At 49.3% G+C, this 22,174-nt stretch overlaps 1 protein-coding gene across 7 annotated transcripts in view; it reads left to right on the top strand.

Annotated features, from left to right (window-relative positions):
- Positions 1 to 22,174, top strand: part of GREB1L (GREB1 like retinoic acid receptor coactivator) — a 575,070-nt gene that overhangs the window by 532,934 nt on the left and 19,962 nt on the right. For all 7 annotated transcript variants that reach the window (XM_078687443.1, XM_078687441.1, XM_078687437.1 and 4 more), the window contains exons 29-31: positions 2,615 to 2,783; positions 20,857 to 21,084; positions 21,875 to 22,016. In XM_078687443.1, coding sequence (XP_078543569.1) covers positions 2,615 to 2,783; positions 20,857 to 21,084; positions 21,875 to 22,016 — 539 coding nt within the window. The remainder of the gene's footprint in view (positions 1 to 2,614; positions 2,784 to 20,856; positions 21,085 to 21,874; positions 22,017 to 22,174) is intronic.

Genomic DNA, 22,174 nt, shown 5'->3' with positions numbered 1-22,174 from the left:
GCATATTCATCTATACGTCTACATCTTGCAGCCATTGCTGCATACCTACAAAATAGACAACATCTGTCATTATTTACAGTACCTGCAATTAAAGCATTTATGGAAGGATAAAAAAGAATCATTCCTCCTAGGTTACCACCCTCTCCAGGGTGGAACCTAAACGTTGTTCTGACCAGGCTCATGGGACCCCCTTTTGAACCTTTACATAAATGTGAACTGCAATTCCTCACATGGAAAAAGGTTTTCCTTATTGCTATTACCTCTTTTAGGAGAGTGAATGAGATTCAAGCTTTCACTATAGAAGAACCATTTTTACAATTACATCATAACAAAGTGGTCCTAAGAACAAATCCCAAATTCCTTCCTAAAGTCATTACTCCATTTCTTCCAAACCAATCAGTAGAGTTGCCAGTGTTTTTCCAAAACCCAGACTCAGTAGCAGAAAGAGTTCTACACTCCCTAGACGTGAAAAGAGACCTTCTCTATTACATTGACAGGACCAAATTCTTTCTCAAAACAAAACAATTGTTTGTAGCTTTCTCGCAACCACATAAAGACAAACCCATCTCTAAAGCTGGGATTGCAAGGTGGATTGTAAAATGCATACAAATATGCTAAGCAAAACGTACATTAACAATTCCTCCTAGAGCGCACTCCACACGCAAACTAGGAGCTTCTATGGCTTTTTTAGGGAACATTCCCCTAGAAGACATCTGCAAGGCAGCAACATGGTCTACAACACATACCTTCACTAAACACTATTGTGTTGATGTGCAAGCCAAGCAGCAAGCTGCTGTAGGCCAAGCTGTCCTCAAAACTCTTTTCAAACTACTGCAGCAGATACAGATGACCACCGCTAGGAGAGACACTGCTGTATAATCGATGCTCAGTGTGAGATCTGCAGCTCATATGCCTCGAACAGAAAATGCTACTTGCCAGTATGCCTCTGTTCTTGGCATGTAGAGCTGCAGAGTCTAACACACCCACCCGCCTCCCTGGGACCTGTGTCTGTTCTAGTTCTATCTTACTTAGATACACACGCATGGACATCTTTTCTCTTTACTTCTACTAACTCCATCATTTCCCATCATGGCGAAACACAATCTAAGGATGGAGTCGATGCCCATGCGCACTATCATCCAAGGGAGGAGTCACCTATATCTTGACTACAAAGACTTCTTCCAAGACGACAACAACATGCAATCATCTGTGCTCGACACCAGGTGGCGATCTAATGCTCAGTGTGAGACTCAGCAGCTCTACATGCCAAGAACAGATGCATATTGGTAAGTAGCATTTTCCCTATGATGGGTGCAGGACGTTCAGGAATTGTCCATGTCAATACTTCAGTGATTTGAAAGCACATAAATTGAGAGAGGCATTGATACACAAACATACATTTCGTAGGTTTTAATCCTACAGATGATGGAGGACAATGATGACAGAAAAAAGTCAGTCTTTCACTAGGAGGTATTGTTGATCCTTTTATTCATTTATTAAGTACACAACAGCCAACGCGTTTCACCCGTTGCAGGCTTCTTCAAGGTAACAAAATAGTTAATACAGTCCAGAAAGTGAATTCCAAATTATGTGAGCCCAGATTGGTCAGCACTTTTCAATCGTATTAGATCTCAGTCGCAGTGTCTGATAAAAGCTGTAGTCAACGCGCAAAAAGACCGTAGTCAAGTTCCCATTCAAGGGACAGGGTTTATGGGCGCTCAATCGCCAGCCTTATCACGCGGCCAACCAACAAACTCGTTTCACTTCAAATGCTTCAAGTGATTTGTCTGGTACCTTCCTTTTCGTTTCACAGCAGTGAGTGAAGGTCGACAAACCCTGCATACAGAAAGTTCATAACTCTCCAGTCTTCACGCAGGCAAATGTCTAATTTCAATGCGAATAAGCACTGGCGAAGCCAATAGATCTGGCCTTCGCAAGCATGCAATTTATTTAAAAGTATAGGCAATTGAAATTAAAAGATAAAAACTAAAGAGGGCAGGTATAAGCTTTTAAATAAATACAACGGTAAAAATGAACAAACGTAGTGCTGGGTCCACCAGTCCTAGAAGTGAACCGCTCTCTTTTGATATGGATGTGCACGTGACCAGGAGAAACACGGTCACCCAAAGTGCCTTACAAAGTGCCTTACAACCAGCGACTGAAATGGGCAGACACATTGGCTCATAGCTGTATACTATCAGGGAGGCAAGCAAAATGTGGTTGTCACCAGAACAAACCAATGGATGAAAAAAGCCAGAGACTTTAATTTTATATACATATATTTTATTTATGAAATGTTTTGATTAGATGAGGCTGGTAAAACTGCTAAAGATTGTTGGATTCTCCTCTCTTGACCTTGAAATTTTGCATTATTTCTAAATGAACCCACTAGTCTTGGAAACAATTTTTTAAATTTATTTTGGATTTAACATGGTGTGGTTCGATCTAGTGTATTTGTTTGAGATTGTGACACTTGTCTTCAAATTCATGACCTTCTTCACTGTGCAAGTTGACACTCAATTCTTAGCATTAGTGCTAATTGGGTAATCTCTATCCAGTTAGGGGATAAACTGTAACAGTAACGTACATCTTATTGACCTTTCTATTTGCACAGGTGCTGCAAGGTTCCTTATAAAGGAACTGTCCTACCATAATCTGGAGCTGGAAAGGAACCGCATGGAAGAGCTGGGTGTTAAACGCCAGTGTGTGTGGCCGTTTGTCGTTGTCATGGATGATTCTTGCGTTTTATGGAACAGTCACAGCAATGTTCCAGAGCAGCTCAGGTTGGTTATTTTGATTGTGCACCCATTGTTAGAGTTTGCTACAATTATGATGAGAATAACCTTAGTTTCCTTCTAGTGTACCTGACGATGGCTTGATGAGTGGTGTTGAAGTGCCTTCTTCCTTTGCACCCTGCCCAAGTCCAGGCACTGCTGCATATTGGGCATAAGGCCTAGCTACAGTGGGGGTTGGGCACAGGACCTGGCCACAGTGGGGATTTGTTAAAGGGCCTGTGGCACATAGCCTAAGGCACTGTGGGGGTTGGCTGCCCTCAGATGGGTGGGCCAATCACTAAAGGCTATGTGCAGCAGGGATTGCCCATAGGGAAGGGCTGCAGTGGGTTTGGGTGCAGGGCTTATCCTGCAGACAACTCCCACTGCGTATGGCTAAGGTGGCATTAAGGTTGGCCCCCACGCAGAGGGTTTGGGCACAGGGTCTGGTCACCAGGCAGGCAATCCTGACAACCCTTGCGGCGCACATTAAAATATATTTTTGCATTGTTCATTTTTTCTGGAGTCACGTGCGCTATTCTGCTGTGTAGTGGTTGGCTCCGGAATTGGTTTCTGTAGTCTTTCTGGTCTTTTTTTTCTTTTGGTTTGTTGTGGACATTGTTGAGTCATCAGCCATTTAGTCACTTCTCCCTCCATGAATGACATCAGCTGCATGCCTCCAGGAATCCCTCAACGTTGTCACCATCTTTAGATTCTGTTTTCCGCCATTTGGTCTGGAAGCACATCCAAGGGCTCCAGAACTAAAGAGGAAAGAACTTTAATCAAAAGATCCAAGAAAACACTAAAGGTCACTTTTTTAACTGATTTACCAATGGACATTGAAGGAGAAGCACAAAAGCACTGAGGAAAACCAAAGATAGTTGAAGTCTTCAAGAAAGTAGAAATCAACCATGTGGGTCAGACAATGAACAAGGGGTAAGGAGAACACAACCATTTTTGCACCGACTGCCAACACAAATTTGCACAGAAGAACAACCACGAAATGTGCTAACTTTGCTTCCTGAAAGATATCAAGTATGTGCCACATTTCAGCAAAAGACCCTGAAAGCAAGACAGAAACAGAGGTGGGCACATTATGGCATAGCACAGTTCCAGCACAAGCAAGGTTCTCTCAAGGATTCTGGCTTGTTGAGGGAATGTGAAACCCATGAAGACACTGAGGAAGTATAAGGAGGAAGGCTCCAACGCCCGAAAAATTGTTGCGGCCAAAAATGAAAAAGCATGAATAAATCGAGAAATGCCAGGTAACTCACACAGAGCACACAGAGCCAAATCAACCTTGATGCCAAAAGCTTTGGTGATCGAAAGTAGATAAGGATAAAGAAGCCCATAGCTTGAGACGTAAAGACACTGTAGGAGGCAAACCCACGAAAGTGGGCTCAACACCAAAAGGTGATTGAAAGCTTGGGAGGCAGATGGAACACGCAAAAAGAAGGTTTTAGTGATAAAGAGAAAGCCTGAGTTGGCCACCAGCAGCTCCTTGAGGCTGAAATGGAGGGTCTGATGAAGACGTACAGGGAGTTCAACAAACACTTCAAGACCTAGAGAATTCCTCTGAAACCATTGAGGGAACGAATCTGTGAACAGGCCGTTACGGAGCTGATACCTTCTGCCACACCAAAACACCAGAAAGAGGTAGAGGAGGAATTCCTCAAGTATGAAGAAGAGACAGAAGAGGACCAAGTTTAGCAGGAATCCCTCCAGGAAGGAGAAACTGCAGGAGAGTGACAGGACCTCTATAGCGACTCGCCTAGACTCTCGTACATACAGCTCTAATAAAAAAGGCAGCAGATACTTATTGGGTCCAGTTTAAACACTAGCATTCAGTCATGTTTCCTTCTGGAATCTTTGCCTCTAGCCCAAATGAGAGGCTGCTGATTGTCTTGAACTAAGGATGGGAGGCCTTCCGGGAACCAGCTGCATCAAATGCATTTAATGCCAAGAGTAAACAAGCATTGGCATAGCTAATAGGTCTCACCTATGCAAGAGCTATTGGCAATGTGTTTTTGCCATGTTGAACACCAATGTGGGTGTTGTTCAGTATGGCTAAATGTTAGTGGGGCAGTGTAGACTGAATTAGGGTAGAGTGGAATAGTATAGATTGGCGTAGAGTGGAGTGGGGATAGAGTGGGATAGAATAGAATGGGGTGGATTGGGTTCGATTGGCGTTTGGGAGTTGGGTAGATTAGCATGGTAGATTGTGGTGGAGTGGGGTAGATTGGAATGGAGTGGGTTAGGTTGTAATGGAGTAGATTTAGGTAGATTAGAGGGGTACATTGGAGTGGGGTAGATGGGAGTAGGTTAGATTGGGGAAGAGTGGAATGGAATATATTGGGGTGGACTGGAGTAGATTCAGGTGGAGTGAATTGGGGTAGATGGGAGTAGGGTAGATTGGGGAAGAGTGGAGTGGAATATATTGGTGTGGAGTGGGATAGATTCAGGTGGAGTGGAGTGAATTGGGGTAGATTGAGGGAGTGGGATAGATTGGGATGGGGCAGGGTAGATTGTCATAGTTTGGAGTGAGGGAGTGGGTTAGATTATTAAATTGGGGTGGAGTAGATTGGGGTGGAGTGGGGTAGATTAGGGTGAAGTGCGGTAGATTGGGGTGAATTGGGGTAGATTGAGGTGAAGTGGGGTAGATTGGGTAGATTAGAGTAGAGCAGATTGAGTGGACTAGATGGGGTAGATTGGAGTGGGGCATATTAGATTGGGTAGATTGGGGTGGAGAAGTTTGGGGTGGGGTGGAGTGGGTTAGATTTGACTGGAGAGGAGTAGATTTGAGTGGCACGTGGTAGTATGGGGTGAAGTGTATTGGGTAGAGTAGAATGGAGTGTGGTAGATTGCGGTAGAGTGGAGTTGAGTGGATTGGAGTGGGGTACATTGGGTTGGAGTGGAGTGGAGTTGGATATATATGGGTGGAATCTAGATTGAAATGGAGTAAAATAGATTGAGGAAGAGTGGAATGGGGTAAATGTAAATGGAGTGTAATGGGGTAGATTAGGGTAAACTGTGGTAGATTGGGTGGATTGGAGTAGGGTAGAATGGATTCAAGTGGCGTAGATTGGAGTGGAGTAGATTGAGGATGGATGATTGGAGTAGGGTAATTTGAAGTAGGGCAGATTGGAGTAGGGTGAAGTGGGGGCGATTGGAGTAGAGTGGAGTAGATAGGAAAGATTGGGTTGGGTAGATTAGAGTGGGGTGGGGTAGATTGGGATAGAGTGAATTGTGGTAGATGTGAGTGGGATAGATTGGGTTACAGTGGAATGGGGTAGATTGAGGGATAGTGGGGTAGATTGGAGTGGAGTCAGTAGATTAGAGTGGGGTAGATTGTGTGGATTATAGTAGGGTTAAAAGGAATGGAGTGGGGGTAAAGTGGGGTAGTTTGAAGTAGGTTAGAGTGGAGTTGATTGGAGTGGGGAATGGGGTAGATGATTAAATTAGGGTAGATTGGGGTGGGGTGGACTGGGATAGATTAGAGTGGGATATATTGGGGTATAGATGAGTGCAATGGATTGGGGTAGATTGGAGTAGAGAAGAGTTGGAGTGGAGTAGACTGGAGTGAGAAAGATAGGAGTGTGGTAGATTGGAGTAGAGTTAGATAGAGTGGTGTCAGGGTTTATCAGGATGGGGTGGGGTAGATTGGAGTAGGCTAGATTGCAATCTGAAAGAGACATGTTAGTGATAGATTCCTTACCTTAGAATATCCCCAGGCATCAGACTGGATCCGGAAAGTTTTGCTTAGCAGTACCCCTGCGCATGAGTAGGTGGCGTCGTGCGGCTCCGCGTACGTCGCTGGCGTCGTATGCGCCAAGATGACATCACGGAGACTACTTAGGCACCACCCATGCGCGCTGACGTCAGTTCTTTCTTTTTCCGCGCCGAAAGAGCAGATCTGGATTGAGCATGTACCTCAGTAATTTTTTGACTACTCTTTTGAGACTTTTGTCTCCCCTTCTGTCTCCTGGTGCACGTAGGGATGCCAGGCTTTAAGTCTTGTGGATCGTGTCACTGTAACATGTCGGTGGAGGACCCCCACGGCGTGTGCCTCTACTGCCTAGAGACTGACCATGACTCCCGAGACTGTCGAGCCATGGCCCGAAGGCCCTGTGGGAGCGGCGCCGGAAGTTGCTGAAAGTCCGGCAATCCTCTCACCGCCACCCCACGTCTAGGGGCCGTTCCTGCGACCCCTCGCGGGACCAGAGCCATCGCTCCTCGGGTTCCAAGTCTTCACCTTCAGATTCCGGTAAGCGATACCATGAAAAGAAATCCAAGAAGCGCGTTCGCTTTCCGACGTCCCCCCATTGCTCTCCGGAGGCGGACGAGGGGGACAGGGGCTCCCCGCCTGCTGCTCCTTTGGAGTCTGGGAATCCCGCGGCCTACCCGCTATACCCGGGTCCGTCAGCAACTACCGAACAGCTGCAAGAGTTTCTTGCTGCCTTGGACTGCCTTTACAGGTTCGGGCCCCGAGGTCCCGTGTCCAGGTCCTGCTGGCCTGGCGGCTCAGCCTCCGGCCCTGTGCCACAGGATCCTGCGCCGCTGGCTCCGGCCTCTGCGTCACGAGGTGTAGCGCCTACGGCCCTGGCGCCACCCTCTGCTACGCCCCAGGCACCGCACTAAGTGGCGTTCCTTCCACCCCTGCCCCGGTTCCCGGACCATTTTGTTCCGGCCTGGGATCTGCATTGGGATGCTGCTCTGGCCCAGCCCAGCCTGCGCCGTTTGTCCCTTTTCCGGCTCCGCCTCTGCCGCCACCACCGGCCCCAGCTACGCCGCAGCCGGATGAAGACTGGGACGGGTCCGTGGACCCCCTCCCTCGGCAATGTGACTCCGAGCAGGATTGGGTGCACGACCTTGTGGATGGATGTGTCTTCAGACCCGGGGTTTTCCTCTCCTCCGCCTACCTTGGAGGAGGGTGCCTCCTACACCGTGGTGCTCCATTGGGCGGCGGAGGCTCTCCATCTCGACCTCCCTATGGTGGCCCTCAAGACCAACCTCCTTACTGAGGTGCTCTAGACCGCGTATGCGTCGTCGGAGCCGCTGCTCCCTTTCAATGAGGCCCTCACCGAAGTCCTTTTGGACACTTGGTTGAGAGCGGCCACGGGGAGGCCGGTGGATGTAAACGTCGCTAGGCGTCATCGCCCGGCACCTGGTGATCCCGCCTTCCTGACCGCTCACCCCCACGCCTGAGAGCCTGGTCATTCATGCTTCGACGTCGCAGAGTGCCTTTCCCTCACCTCCGCCGGACAAGGACTCTAAGCGGCTGGACCAATTTGGCAAGAGGTTGTTCTCCTCAGCCAGCTTGGGCCTGCGGTCGGTAAACACCGCCTGCTTTTTGGGCCGTTACTCCCATGCAGTGTGGGATTCTGTGGCCCAGGTCTTACCTCAGTGTTCTGAGGAGGTCCAGGCTGTCCTTTCCCAAGCTATTGCAGAGGGTAAGGATGCAGCAAAGTTTGCCATCGGTGCGGTTTGGATACCGCTGATTAATTGGGTAGGACGATTTCCACGACGGTGGGGTTGCGGCGCCACACCTGGTTGCGTTCAAGTGGGTTCTCACCCGATGTCCGGGGCTCGCTCATGGACATGCCCTTTAATGGTTCCCGCCTCTTTGGCGATAAGGCAGATAACGCCCTGGAGCGCTTTAAAGACTCCCGGGCTACGGCCAAGTCGTTGGATCTTTCTACAAAGAACCCTACCATGCCTGGTTTTCGTTCCTTTCGTGGCTAGGAAAGGGGCACTCAAGCGCATCCCTCCAACAAGCCTGTGCAGAACTAGCCTCAGCGTGGCCGTGGATTCCGCAGGGGCGGGTCTGGCAACCAGCGCGTGGGTCAGTCCACCTCCACCCCCTCTGCTGCCGCCTCTAAGCCTTCCTAATCCGAGCTCCAGGGAGCACCCCACGCCGGTGGGTGGCAGGGTTCGTCACCACCTCCACCACTGGCGTGAGATTACATCAGACAAGTCGGTGCTGCAGATAATCCGCCACGCTTATTCGCTCCCCTTTCTGTCCTCCCCTCCAGCCATGCCACCTCGGAACCGCTGCATGTCGGGGAATCATTTGGCTCTTCTCCGTCAGGAAGTAACGACCCTCCTGGCCAAGGGGGCCATCGAGTGCGTTCCCGGTCAGGAAGTGGTAGTTATTCCCACTACTTTCTGGTCCCCAAGAAGGAAAAGGGGGGCTTACGCCCATCTTGGACCTCCGGGACATCAATCGCTTCCTCCGGATGGAGAGGTTGAAGATGCTGACTCTGGCTCAGGTCCTGACTGCCCTTGACCCTGGAGACTGGATGGTGGCATTGGACTTGCAGGACGCTTATTTCCATATTCCCGTCCTGCCGGCCCACCAGCGCTACCTGCATTTCACGGTAGTCCAGGAGCATTTTCAGTTTGCCGTTCTCCCCTTCAGCCTCAGCAGTGCCCCTCGGGTGTTCACGAAAGTGATGGTGGTGGTCACAGCTCATCTGCGCAGGTTAGGGGTGTCAGTCTTCCCCTACCTCGACAACTGGCTGATGAAGGCGGGCTCGCCCCAGATGGTTGTCATCCACCTCCGAACTACGGCCAACCTCCTGCATTTGCTGGGTTTCTCCATCAATGTGCCAAAGTCACACCTGAGTCCCTCTCAGACGCTCCCCTTCATCGGAGCGGTTCTGGACTCGGCACTGTTTCGGGTTTATCCTCCCGAACAGCGTGTCTGAGATATTCAGGCTATGATTCTGCTCTTTCAGCCTCTATCTCGGGTTTCCGTCAGGATGACCCTCCGGCTTCTGGGCCTGATGGCCTCCTGCACCTTCTGGTGACACACGCCAGATGGCATATGCGGGCTCTGCAATGAAACCTGAAGTTCCAGTGGGCACAGCATCAGTGCAACCTGTCCGATTGCGTTCAGTTCTCGGAGGGCGCTGCGCAGCAGTTGCAGTGGTGGATCACGAATCGCGATTGGGTCAGAGGCAGATCCCTCTCCCTCCCCCAACCGGAGCATACAGTGGTGATGGATGCGTCCCTCCTGGGATGCAGAGGCCTCTGGTCTCCAGCACAGTCCTGGCTCCTCCTCAACCTTCTGGAGCGTCGGACGATCCGACTTGCACTAAAGGCATTCCAAAGCGGCACTCGCTCGGAGATGCTTTTCCTCACCAGTGGAGCTGGGGTCTGTTTTACGCCTTTCTGCCTATACCACTTCTGCCCAGAGTGCTGAAGAAGATCAGACGCGCCCGGGCCCAAGTCATTCTTGTGGCTCCGGACTGGGCTCGAAGAGTATGGTTTCCCGAGCTACTCGGTATGAGCGTCAATCCCCCGATCTGTCTGCCTCTTCAGGAGGATCTTCTGTCGCAGCAGCAGGGGACGGTCCTCCATCCGAACCTGTGCAGTCCCCACCTCCTTCCGAATTCTGTGATGTCATTCTGGCTGCCAGGCATCCTTCCACCAAGACGGTGTACGCCTGCAGGGGTACTGCTAAGCAAAACTTTGCGGATCCAGTCTGACGCCTGGGGATATTTTAAGGTAAGGAATCTATCACTAACTAATGTCTCTTACAGATATATCGTTACACAAGTAGTAACTTGTGCGTTGGGTAGATTGGGTTAGGGTGAATAGATTTGAGTAGAGTAGATTGAGTAAACTAGATGGGGTAGATTGGAGTGGGGCGGATTGGATGGGGTAGATCGGAGTAGAGTAGTTTGGGATACGGTAGTTTGGAGTGAGGTGGAGTGGGTTAGATTTGACTGGAGTGGGGTAGATTTGAGTGGCACGTGGTAGTATCGGTTGAAGTGTATTGGGTAGAGTAGAATGGAGTGTGGTAGATTGGGGTAGAGTGGATTGGGGTATATTGGGTGGTTTGGAGAGGGGTAGAGTTGGATATAATGGAGTGGGGTCCAGATTGGAGTGGAGTAAGATAGATTGAGGAATAGTGGAGTGGGGTAAATTCTTGCTAAAGCCGTCCCTCCTCTTTTGGTCTCTCACACTTTGTCTTTTTCAAGCTGGTGGAGCAAATATGTTGCCTCCCCTTCATTTATTATGTTCTCGCCTTCCCTTTGCCTCTCTTGACTATTGTGGTTTTTTTAGGGCTGGGGCGGTAAATTCCGTTTTGCACCGTGAATCTTTCTGGATTCACTATGCTGTGCATTATTCCGCCATCTTGTGGTTGGGTCCGGAATTGGAGTCTCTTTTCTCTTTTTAGGTCTCGTGACCTACAATGCGCGCAAGCGCATTGAGGGAGCGAGATTTCAAGTCGGCAAAATCCTCGTCAAACCACCAAGGGCTTTCAGCCGCGGTTTTCTTTCAGTTCACATGAATCACGTGAACAAACAAGCACGCGCATCAGGCACTCCTCCCACACCTCACGGACATCTGTTCATTTCTCCTGCACAAGGCTCGCAAAAGGCTCTCCTCCCTCCCCACATCAAAGGCATCAATCACCCTCCCACAGGCTTCCCCAGCGCTGCCCCGCCCCCTGCTTCACGGCCAGGCCATCTGTTCCCTGCCAGACCTCTCACACCTGCGTCACAGCATGCCTGTGCTCCTTGATTTATTTAGTAACAGTGCCGCTTCCAGACACCTCCCACCTCTGACACAACATGCCCTTAGGCCTTTATTAAATAACAGCGCCGCTTTTACTTTGTGCTCATCTGCTTGGTGTGTTGCTTGTTTTATCCTGTCACCTAAGTGGTGCAATAGCTGAATGTTACTGAAACCGGGCATGAATCAATTTCGCTGCTCGTCTTTAAAGCATCTTTTGATCTCGCAAGTGGCCCACCAATGTTGTGTATGGTCGTGGTTGCGTCGCTCTCCATCAGAGCCTCCTCTCCGCCCCTTCCCTGCTGCTGCTCGCATCGCACTCCCTCCTCCCCCTCCCTTTTCATCAGCTTTAATCAGGCTCATCTGCTGCTGCTGCTATTCCCCCCCTCCCTTCTCGCCCAGTCCTTCTTGTTTAAACTTGTTCGACTGACACACACACTTCTTGTTCGGACTACTGGGCATGAGGCCCTCTGCTTCTTCCCTTTCCACACATGCCATCCGTGTAGCTTCTGGTCAACTCTGTTGCTTCCACCCTTCACGTTGTGTCCCCCCCCCACACACGCACACTCTACTCCTCCTACCCCCAATCATGTGTTGCTGGCTGTCATCCATCCATGTGCTTTAAAAAGGTGAAACTTTTGTGTTTGCACTAGTAATGAGACGGATGTACATACAAAGCGTCCAGGCACCTATCTTTTCACTACAGCACTCGATGGTTCTCTCTCTCTGTCACTCTCTCTCTCATTCCCATACACAAACGTTCACTTTCTATCGCACCCTCCACCTGTGACGTCACTCTCTGCCTCTTGCTGTCGCTCTCACCCTGTCTCCTTATCCTGTGTCTCTTTCTATCTGCTTGTCACCCTTCTCACAGTCACACCATCTCACTGTCTCTAGCCCCTGATCTCTTTCTTCCTCCACCCCTCGCGCTTTCCCTTTCTTTTTCTGTCCCCTCCATTCTCTCTCTACCCCGCTGTACTGTCTCCTCTTTTTCCCTCCCCCTCGCACTCTATCCAATCACACTCCTCCTTCTTTTCCTCTTTCTTGTAGCTGTAGCCGCTTCTCCATTTTAGTTATTGTCTCTCTCCTTCTCCTCTTCATCGCGTGTCTCCCTCGGCCTTTATCCCCCCCCTCTCTATCTGTTCATCTGCCAGGTCTTGTACTCATTCTTGCCATCTCTCTCTCCTATATGCCATCTATTTGTGCACTTCTGTCCCACCCCCTCTCTCCTCCTGTTTGTCTGTCTCTCACTATCTCTGCACCTCCTCTCTCTGCTCTTCTTCTCCCCCTGTGTCTTTGCTTCACTTCAGCACATCTCTCTGCCTGGTTACTGCTGCAGCTCTTCATTCTTTCCCTGTCTTCACAAGTCAAACTATCCCTCCCTCTCTGTTTCATGTATGTGTTTTTTTTCTCTGTCGTTTTCTTCCCCCTCTGACGGTCTTTATGTATGCATGTATGTACCTCGTTCGTTCTTCCTCTGAGTCTTTGTCCTACTTTTGATAACCAGCCGCACTTCTCATATGTTTCTGTCTTTGTACCTGAATTCCTCGCTCACCCCCTCGCTCACCCCCTCATACCCCCTCGCTCACACCCCCTCACCCTCACACCCCCTCACCCTCACACACCCTCACCCTCACACAACCCCTCACCCTCACTCGCCCTCTCACCCACCCTCTCACCCTCACACACCCTTTCACCCTCACATACACTCTCACCCACCCTCACAACACCTCACCCTCACACTCCCTCACCCCCTCACACCCCCTCAGAACCCACACCCCCTCACACACCCCCCTCACTCTCACACCCCTCACCATCACACCCCTCACCCTCACACCGCCACATACCCCTCACCCTCACACACCCCCTCACTCTCACACCCTCTCACCCCCTCACCCCCTCAACCCCCTCACAATAGGTCTCGCAGTAGGAAAGTTGGAGCTATTACAATTGCAAATAACAATGCCTTTTATTTTTGTTTTCATTTTAAAAACATAAAGGGCTTTGTCATTTACAAAACCAATAGCTCCAACTTTCCTACTACGAGACCTATTGGCAACGCCAGTGCTTGTTTTTTTTTCTCGTGGCCCAGTTGGGCGTCGACATACCACCATTTGGTGTCCTTCATGACGTTGACGTGCATCCTCTGGAAGCTCCCACCTTTGGTCGCCATCTTCAGATTCTTTTTTCTGCCGTTGGGTCTGGATCATTGCCGAAGAGTTCCAGAGTTTTTGGAAGAGGAATCGAGAAAAATCGTAGAAAATCGTTGAAAATCAAGTTTTCAGCTACACCGGACTAAAGGTCAGGTAACCGGGACGATGAGGGGATCTCGATGTTCTACGGAGAATGCACTCGCAGGGGGCTCCCTGAGCGTGGGGATGGACAAAACACCATTCAAGTTTTGCACCAATTGCCACAACAAATACGCACAGAAGGACCAGCATCCAGTCTGCAAACTCTGCCTGCAGCTCGACCACAGCAGCAAAGACTGCAACGCGTGCTCGGCGTTTACACCCAAGACCCTCAGAGTAAGGGAGAGCCAGAGAAGTGCGAACCACAACATGCAAGGGTAGGGGCCACCTCCATCGCTCCGAGACTTGGGCCTCTTCAGTGGAGAGGAGGACAACATCACCGGAGGACTGCCCGATCGTTGAGGTCCATAAGAATATGTCTAAGGAGGTAAGGGAGTCGTCGACCCCAAAACAATCGAGCAACACTCGAAAGGGTGAGGCTAAAGACCCCAGTGACACTCGTAGAAGTGAAGCTAAGTCCTCGAAGGGAGCATTGCTGCCGAAACACTCGATGAATGCAATAACTACCAAGGACAGTCAGCCGAGCGGATCCTTTAAAAAGGAATCCCAATCGGCGAAAGCCCTCGAAAAACCAAGATCGTCGAAGGTTGCCCTTGAAAAGGACACCTCGGTGCCGAGAAAGGAAGGGCCCCAAAGAGAGGCGCTCCAACCCTCGACGCCGAACATGCCGCCAAGATGGAGAGGAAGAAGAGGAGGCCCAAGGCCGAAATGGCGAGCATCCTGCAGTGGAAAAAGGACTTCGATAGGAAAATGAGCCAATACACCATCCCGCTGAAACCCGCGGAATTGCCATAAATTCCACAGCTTCACAGAATTTTTTACTTGTTTGCGGTTTCAAAATGCGTGTTTGCGGACCTCTGCGTGCTTGCGGAGATTTGTTGCCGTTTTGCGGAGCTTTGCGTAGAGCGACTACGTTTGATGTGTTTTTGAGCACAGTGGGAGCCCCTGGACGAGATCGACTGCGAGAGAGGTGCTCCGCCCTCGTGGTTATGGTTGCAGAGTGAGCGAGGGTGCCTCGCTTTTCGTGCCCTCCAGCTGCCTGAAATTATTATTATTCTGCGGTATGTTGGACAGATCGGAGAGCGGCAGACACTGCACAGGTTGGAGCAGTGCCTCGAGGTCAATGGAGCCGTGAAGCGTAGCAGCGTTGACGGACGGTCTGAGTGTGCTGGTAATTTGCGAGGTGCGCCGGGCCACTGGGACACGCAAGCGGCCGGCGCGAGATCACAGACTGGGCCGCGCATAAGCCGCACGGCTGATAATCACGTCGGCACCGAAACTCTTTGCTACGGTGCATCGCCGATTTGGACCCTTCTCCACTCTCATGCTGGCGACACCCGATCCTTAATTGTGAAGGAGGTGAGCACGAATTGACTGTTAACGGGATTACATGCATGTGGTGAACACCGCTGGGGAGATATGCGCGAAGCAGTGCGGCTGGTCTCCAGGCCGCATAGGCTAGGTGGACTGCTTGCCTGAGGTTCCCCGTCTAGTGGCTGAGCGTGCATTTCATCAGCATGGGTCACTATTCTGCCTCTTCACCGTGAATCTCGCTATCTGTGCCCTCCTCCCTTGTGCTGCTTTACCTAAGCCACACCCTGAAAGCCCTCTATTGACATGCATCGTTCATCTCTTGTATGGCCAGTCAGATTGAGCCAACGTTGCATGCGGCTGCAGCGCCTGTGCTGATTGAGTGACCACCCACATTGCGCCATAGAATTTGTCCAGAATAAAGCGCCTGCCTGCTTGAGCTGCCACGGGTTAACTGCGACTGCCGCTACTACAGATCGGGAGACGGTAGAGTTAAGGGCTGCTCTTCTTTCACTCTGCTTATAAATCTACAGTAAAGACGTCAAGGGTGCTTCCAGTGAGTTGTAACATGTAGCATTGTTTGGTCTTACGGCGCTGAACCCTAGCTTTGGGTGGCGGACAGCATGGGTAAGCCAGAAAAGAATCCACTGCACCTCACCTTTGAACTACGCAAGGGCGGCAAATCTGCTCAAAATGCAGCCTCAGACTCGGAGTTGGAGTCGACGTCACAAGGCCCCACAGCCCTGGAGAAGTCGTATGCTGCCATTTAGGCTTGTCTCCAGGCCATAGATGGGAAAATTGAGGCCCTCAACGGCAGGATGGATCACTTCTCCGCGAAACTGGACAAACAAGCGGCACGAATCGGCAAAGTGGAGCAGCGCTTCAGACGTGGAGGATGGGTTGCAACAGGTGGCAGCTAAGACTTCGGACATCACGAAACTTCCTGTGGTCATACAAGCAGAGAATGAAGATATTGAAGCAAGGTCAAGACGCAACAACATTTGCATCTTAAGCCTTCCAGAATCCACCAACGTGGAGGATTATATGGAGACGACGCTACATGAAATCTGCGGAGCCGACGAACTGTCTCCTATGTTTGCTGTGGAGTGGGCCCACCGATCCCTGGCGGCGCGCCCGCCACCTGGTGCTCCACCGCATCCTATAATTGCCAGACTGCTTAACTTTCGGGATCGCAACACTGTCTTGCGGGTAACTCGGCGAAAGGGCACGATCACTTATCAAAATAATGTTTTATCATTTTACCGGGATTTTACAGCAAATGTGCAGGCGGCTCGGAAGGAGTTTCAAAGTGTTAAGAAGGTGCTGCTTAAGGAACAGATTCCTTATGCCATGCTTTACCCGGCGAGGCTGCGAGTTGGGGAAGTGGACAACGGCAAAATATTCACGAGTCCCAAGCAAGCGATGGAATATGCTCGATCCCTACATAGTCGACGGAAATCACCACACCACACATCTGACATTGATGAATGAACAGTAAGAGGGGCTTGGACCTGTGCTAATGTGTGCACAAGTGCGCAGGATGTATTGGCTGGGTGGATTGTACAATATTTGTGGTGAGATTGATGTAGTCTAGGACACTTCGATACCCAGGACAAGTGGCTTGATATAGCCAACTCAGCTGGATGGAAATGTTATATGTGTCCAGAGACATGTAGTGGCGGGTGGATGCACTCTGCTTGATCACATGGTTAAAGAGGGCGGGACCTTTCTACCTAAGGTCCCACAAAAAGTTGTTTCTTGAGTTCCTTAAAGGAAACTTGAGCAAACACACAGAGGGTTCTGTGGCGCGCAGATGGGCGTCCTACCGTTTGGCCTCATCTTTCTCCATGTATGCGAGGTGGGGTCATTATTCTTACCAAGAGGGGGTCCCGATCACGCCTATACAGACCCGCGTGGATACGGAAGGCCGCTGGGCTATGGTGCATGGGAAGCTGGGGATGGTATTGGTGACAATAGTGAACATATCTGGCCCTGTGGTAGATGATACAACACCGTTCTTACAACTGTTTAGTGTGCTACGCATTTGGCTGGAGGCTGCACTTATATGTGGGGGTGACCGCATGGGAAGCTGGGGATGGTATTGGTGACAATAGTGAACATATATGACCCTGTGTGTAGATGATACGACACCGTTCTTACAACTGTTTAGTGTGCTACGCACTTGCTGGAGGCTGCACTTATATGTGGGGTGACCGCAACACACATCTTAATTCGCATGTAGACCAATCTAATCCAACTGGGGCGCGAACGATTAAAGTTGCGCAGTGCATTCACGATGTCATGGTGGAGGTGGGCTTGGTGGACGCCTGGCAGCTGCGTAATGAAGGTGTTATGGAAGGCACACACATCACTCCTGCATTTCAGAGTTGGTCTCGGTTGGATTACTGGATACTTAGTGAGGAGGCCAATGGATGGGTGGAGAAGGTTTACATGCTCCTGAGAACCTTATCTGATCATAATCCTGTTGTCCTTGAAATGGCTATACACCCCCCAATCCGCACCAACCATTCAACTGGCGCTTTCGTGCTGACTTCCTGCTAGACCCGGTTTATGCAGAGACTATTAGGAATTCTATTATACAGTATTTTGACCTGAACATGGGCACAGTCGACAGCCAGGCGACCTTGAGGGAAGCCTTTAAGGTGTTATCAGGGGGTGTGTATAAGCACCTCAGCGGGAATCCTCCACAACCTGAGGGGATAACTGCAGAGGCTTGAAGAGCAACTGGGGGCATTACAGTCCCAATACTCTAATGGACCATCCACCGAGATGCTGGCCAGAATTCACGAACACATAGAGGAGTATAATTCGTTAGCAGCTATGGCAGTAAAATATTTATCTAAACGATTTGTGGCTAGAGCATATGGCGAGGGTGGAAGACTGGGTAGGGTTTTGGCTAATAGACTATGAGACAGGAATGATAACCCCTGCTTGATCCTATAGTGGATGACGCCGGTGAAGACCATCACTCCCAACACAGTATTGTAGAGCAATTTCGAGTATTTTATGAATCCATGTTTAGGACCGAGTCTGCTATGAATGAATATCTGGATGACACGGCCTGTGCATGGTTGTTGGATGTACATAGAAAGTATCCTACCCATTGATGAAGAGGATGTTAAAGAGGCCATCCTTTCTCTGCCAAATAAGAAGGCTCCGGGGCCAGATGGTCTGACGGCGGAGTTTTATAAGGCGTATGCTGATTTACTTACACCACATACATTGGAAATGTACGCCTAGGCCCACGAGACGGGTTTTCTCCCCCCTTTCCTGAGACAGGCCTAATTATCACCTTGTTAAAAAAAAATCATTCTCCCTCGCGGTGCGATTCCTATTGCCCGTTATCCTTGATAAATTTGGACGCAAAGATATTGGCGAAGATTCTAGCCACTAAATTACAACTTTTGATGCCACTTCTCGTGCTACCAGATCAACCCGGCTTTATTCCGGAGTGCTCGACCTCTCTCAACCTACGTACGATATTTGCCATGTTCTCAATCCAGAGTCGCCGCCTGTGGCAATTCTTCTAGACGCTGCCAAAGCGTTTGATTCTATAGAGTGGAAGTACATGATGTACATCCTTAATAGGACGGGGTTCCCCCCTGTTTTTGTTAGCTGGATTCAGGTCCTGTATACCGACGCTTCTGCGAGAGTCAGGGTGGGTGGGCTCACATCAGAACCGTTTAGTATAGAGCGCGGCACTAGACAGGGCTGCCCCCTGTCCCCCTTTCTTTTTGCCATAGTATTGGAACCATTAGCATGTAAAATCAGACAATCTCTTAGGGCGGCTGCTTTAAATTTTAACAATCGGCCGGTCGTAATTTCACTATACGCGGACGACATGGTCCTATATATCCGTGAACCATAGCGCTATCTTTCCCCGGTTGTCCGTGAATACATCAAATTTTGTCTCTCTTCAGGGCTTCAAATAAATTGGGGGAAATCCGTTATAATTCCACTGACGCCTGTCACAGAATCACCCCAGGTGGAATATCCATTAGTATGGTCGGAAGAACCTGTCAAATGCTTAAGGGTATGGATACATCGAGACCCCGAGGTCTTAATCAGGTAGAACTATGGTTGTGCATACACCGAGCTGGTGCAGCAGATCGATCATTGGGTTTGCTTATCACTGTTCCTGGCAGACCGCATAGCGGTGATAAAAATGATTATTCTCCCCAAGTTTCTATACCTGTTCTGCAATATCCCTACCAACCTGACTAAACATTTCTTTCAAACAGTTCAGATCCAATTATTGCGATTAGTATGGGAGAGAAAGCAACTGAGGATAAGCTGGTCTACGTTGACATTGCCATTTGAGAAAGGGGGATTCAATGCTCCGGATCTCTTTGTGTACTATTTATGTGGATCAATTCGTGTACTTCTGGTTTAGGACTCACAATTTCATCCCGCATGTGGCTGTGGAGGTGGGGGACGCACATCCTTTGCAACTGAAAAGCATTGTCACCCACACCAATAGGCAGACGCCCAAGTTAGAGATAAACACGATAGACAGCATTATTTCAGCGTGGCAAGAGATTGGGAGGTGGGCCCATAAGCTTCTTCTATATGCTCCAGCGTTGCCTATAGAGGGACACGACATGCTGCTTTATCCGTTGCAGGAGAGAGAGGCCAAGTTACAGCCCTCAGAGAGGCAGGTCTTACACATATGAGCGACTTGTATCTTGACGGAAAGTACATCACGAGTAATGACTTAGAATATATACAAAATCCCACGCCTCTCTTTAAGTACACCTGTTAAAGACTCCGACGAGCAGTACGTGACCATTACACTAGTTTCCCAGATGAACCGGTAGCATTGAAGGTGCTACAGTTGATCATAGTCGCTTTCTCGAGAAAGAAGCTGCTCACTAGGTTATATAGGGCAATGCAGGAGGAGTCATTTCATGGGGTGGATAAAAGTATGGAACGTTGGAACGCTACACTAGACCCCCTGATGACTGAAGCAGTATGGGAACAGGTATGCATGTTAACTGGGAGACTGACGTCTAATTGTAACACACTAATTATCCATCTGAAGTTCCTTCATCAGGTATACCACACTCCCAAGAAGTTGCACAGGATGGGACTAAGAGACTCGGACTGCTGTAAAAGGTGTGGGCAGGGCGGGACTGATTTCCTTCACCTTGCGTGGCAGTGCAGGCTGGTACATCAATATTGGGAGAAGGTTGTTACTCCTATATGCACCATGACCGGCCAAGTGGTTGCCTGCACACCATTGAAATGTCTGTTAGGGTATGTGCCTGGGTTGAAAGCTGTAGTGGGACGATTGGTAAGGGTAGCTTTGGTGTTGGCGAAGAGGCGGGTTCTGTTCACGTGGGATAGTCGACTACGTCTGAAAGCTGATATGTGGATAAAGGACCTGGTATACTGTCGTGAGCAGCTGGAAGTGTATGCTGGGGAACTACCGACGGCCTCACGACCTACGGACATCTGGGCTCCTTTACAGGAATATTTATTGGCACAGTGTGAACAGGTGGATGGGTAGCTTAATGCTGGAAGTGAGTCACTTAGAGTCGGAATAAATTTGGACAATCCAAGCATGTAGTACAGTAGGATTGAGATGTAGACATGTATGTGGTTTTCTGTTCACAAAGTGGTACCTGTTCTTTAATGTTTCTTATTACGGGATGGGTTATATTGTTCTTTGTTATATTGTCTGTGGAGCGGCATTGTAATGTATTCTCAGTAGATGTATTTTCTGTTCGACACTGGAAACTTTCAATTAAAAAAAAAAGGCTCTTGAGACCAGGCACCAGTGTTGATTTGTCCCATAGCCCAAAAGTTATCCTTTCCTTCTTTCTTCTGTGAACGTTTTTTCTCTCTCGTGCATATTTGTTTAATCCTTGAATTTTATTCTTACCTAACACTTTTTCTTGTGTTTTTTTCATTCACAGCCAAGCTCCGGAGCCAACAGTTAGCAATAAAAATATTTCCTTGAAGTGTGTCCTGCAGCACATAGAAGCAACGCCAAAAATCACTCATTACGCAATGCTAAGCATTCAGAAGTGGAACAGCAAGTTAAATTCCAAGAGGCCGAAACCTCCATTCTCCAGGTGCCATGTCCATGATCTAATACTGCTCAACGTGGACCTGACCCAGAACGTGCAGTATGATGTTAATAGGTAGGAACAATTCTGGCAGGATAATTTTTATTGTACAAAACTATCTCGAACACTGACTGGTTTGTGACCTGCTAACTGCTGTGCTAGGGTCCTGGTGTGCTGCCTGTTGGGTCCTTGGCCTGCTGTGTCATTGGCCTTCTGCCTGCCCGATGTGTTAGCTTATTTCCTGGTTGCCGAGGCCCACTAGCTGCCATGCCAGTGCCTTTTGTAAACAGGCTGCCTGACTCGCTGACATCTATTGCAGCTGCAACACAAAAAGATGATGGACGGAATCTTGACCATTGCCAAACATTCAACACCAGTCACAGATCTGGGTTTAATGCATCGTTATTTTGCTTGTCACGCTATTCCTGTTCAGAACCAGCCATATGTAAATGAGTCTTGTCCCTGTTCCCCATGGCAACAGTCCAGCCTGAACTACCAGGCCATCCTGTAACTAGTTTTGGGGCATCACCCTTCATCAGCCAGGCTAGCTTGAAACTGGTGGCACAGCGAGCACAGGACCCACGTCTGGGCATAACCATCCCACTTAGGGTGAACATGCAACACAAAAAGACGCCTCACTCATTGGCTGCCATGGTTCCTGGTTTGCTTACTGCCTGGGCTGCTGGCACGTGAGTCTCCAGCTTTCATGTTGTTTCTTTCTCACTGGGTATCTACACCCCCCATCCCCCTTCAGAGTCCACTCTGGCTTTCTAGCATTGTGAGACATAACACAATTCATAATTTCCCTCTTAAAATAACAGGGGGTTTGGTGAGCTTTATCAGACTTAATCTTTCCTATACCTAGGTACTTTTGTGAGGATGTGGACTTCAACCTCAGGACGAATAGCAGCGGCCTGCTGATCTGCTGCTTCAACACCTTCAGCCTCATGAAGAAGTGTATCCCAGTCGGAGGGCAAAAGGACTTTGTCATAAAGCCCAAAATTATGGTAAGTGTGTATAGTTTAGGGACAGCCTTACATCGCATATTAAAGCTAAACATAAAGATTCTGATTTTAACAAATAACCAACCAGAAAAACATTTGATGTCCACTCAGTTTAAAGGGATATGTTTGGCTGTACTTGAACTAGATGTGAATGAATGTGT

This window comes from Lissotriton helveticus, chromosome 4_1 (genome assembly GCF_964261635.1).
Source record: "Lissotriton helveticus chromosome 4_1, aLisHel1.1, whole genome shotgun sequence".
In the NCBI taxonomy this organism is placed as follows: domain Eukaryota; kingdom Metazoa; phylum Chordata; class Amphibia; order Caudata; family Salamandridae; genus Lissotriton; species Lissotriton helveticus.
The sequence above is the reverse complement of the archived record's forward strand: the minus strand, read 5'-3'. Positions and strand labels throughout refer to the sequence as shown.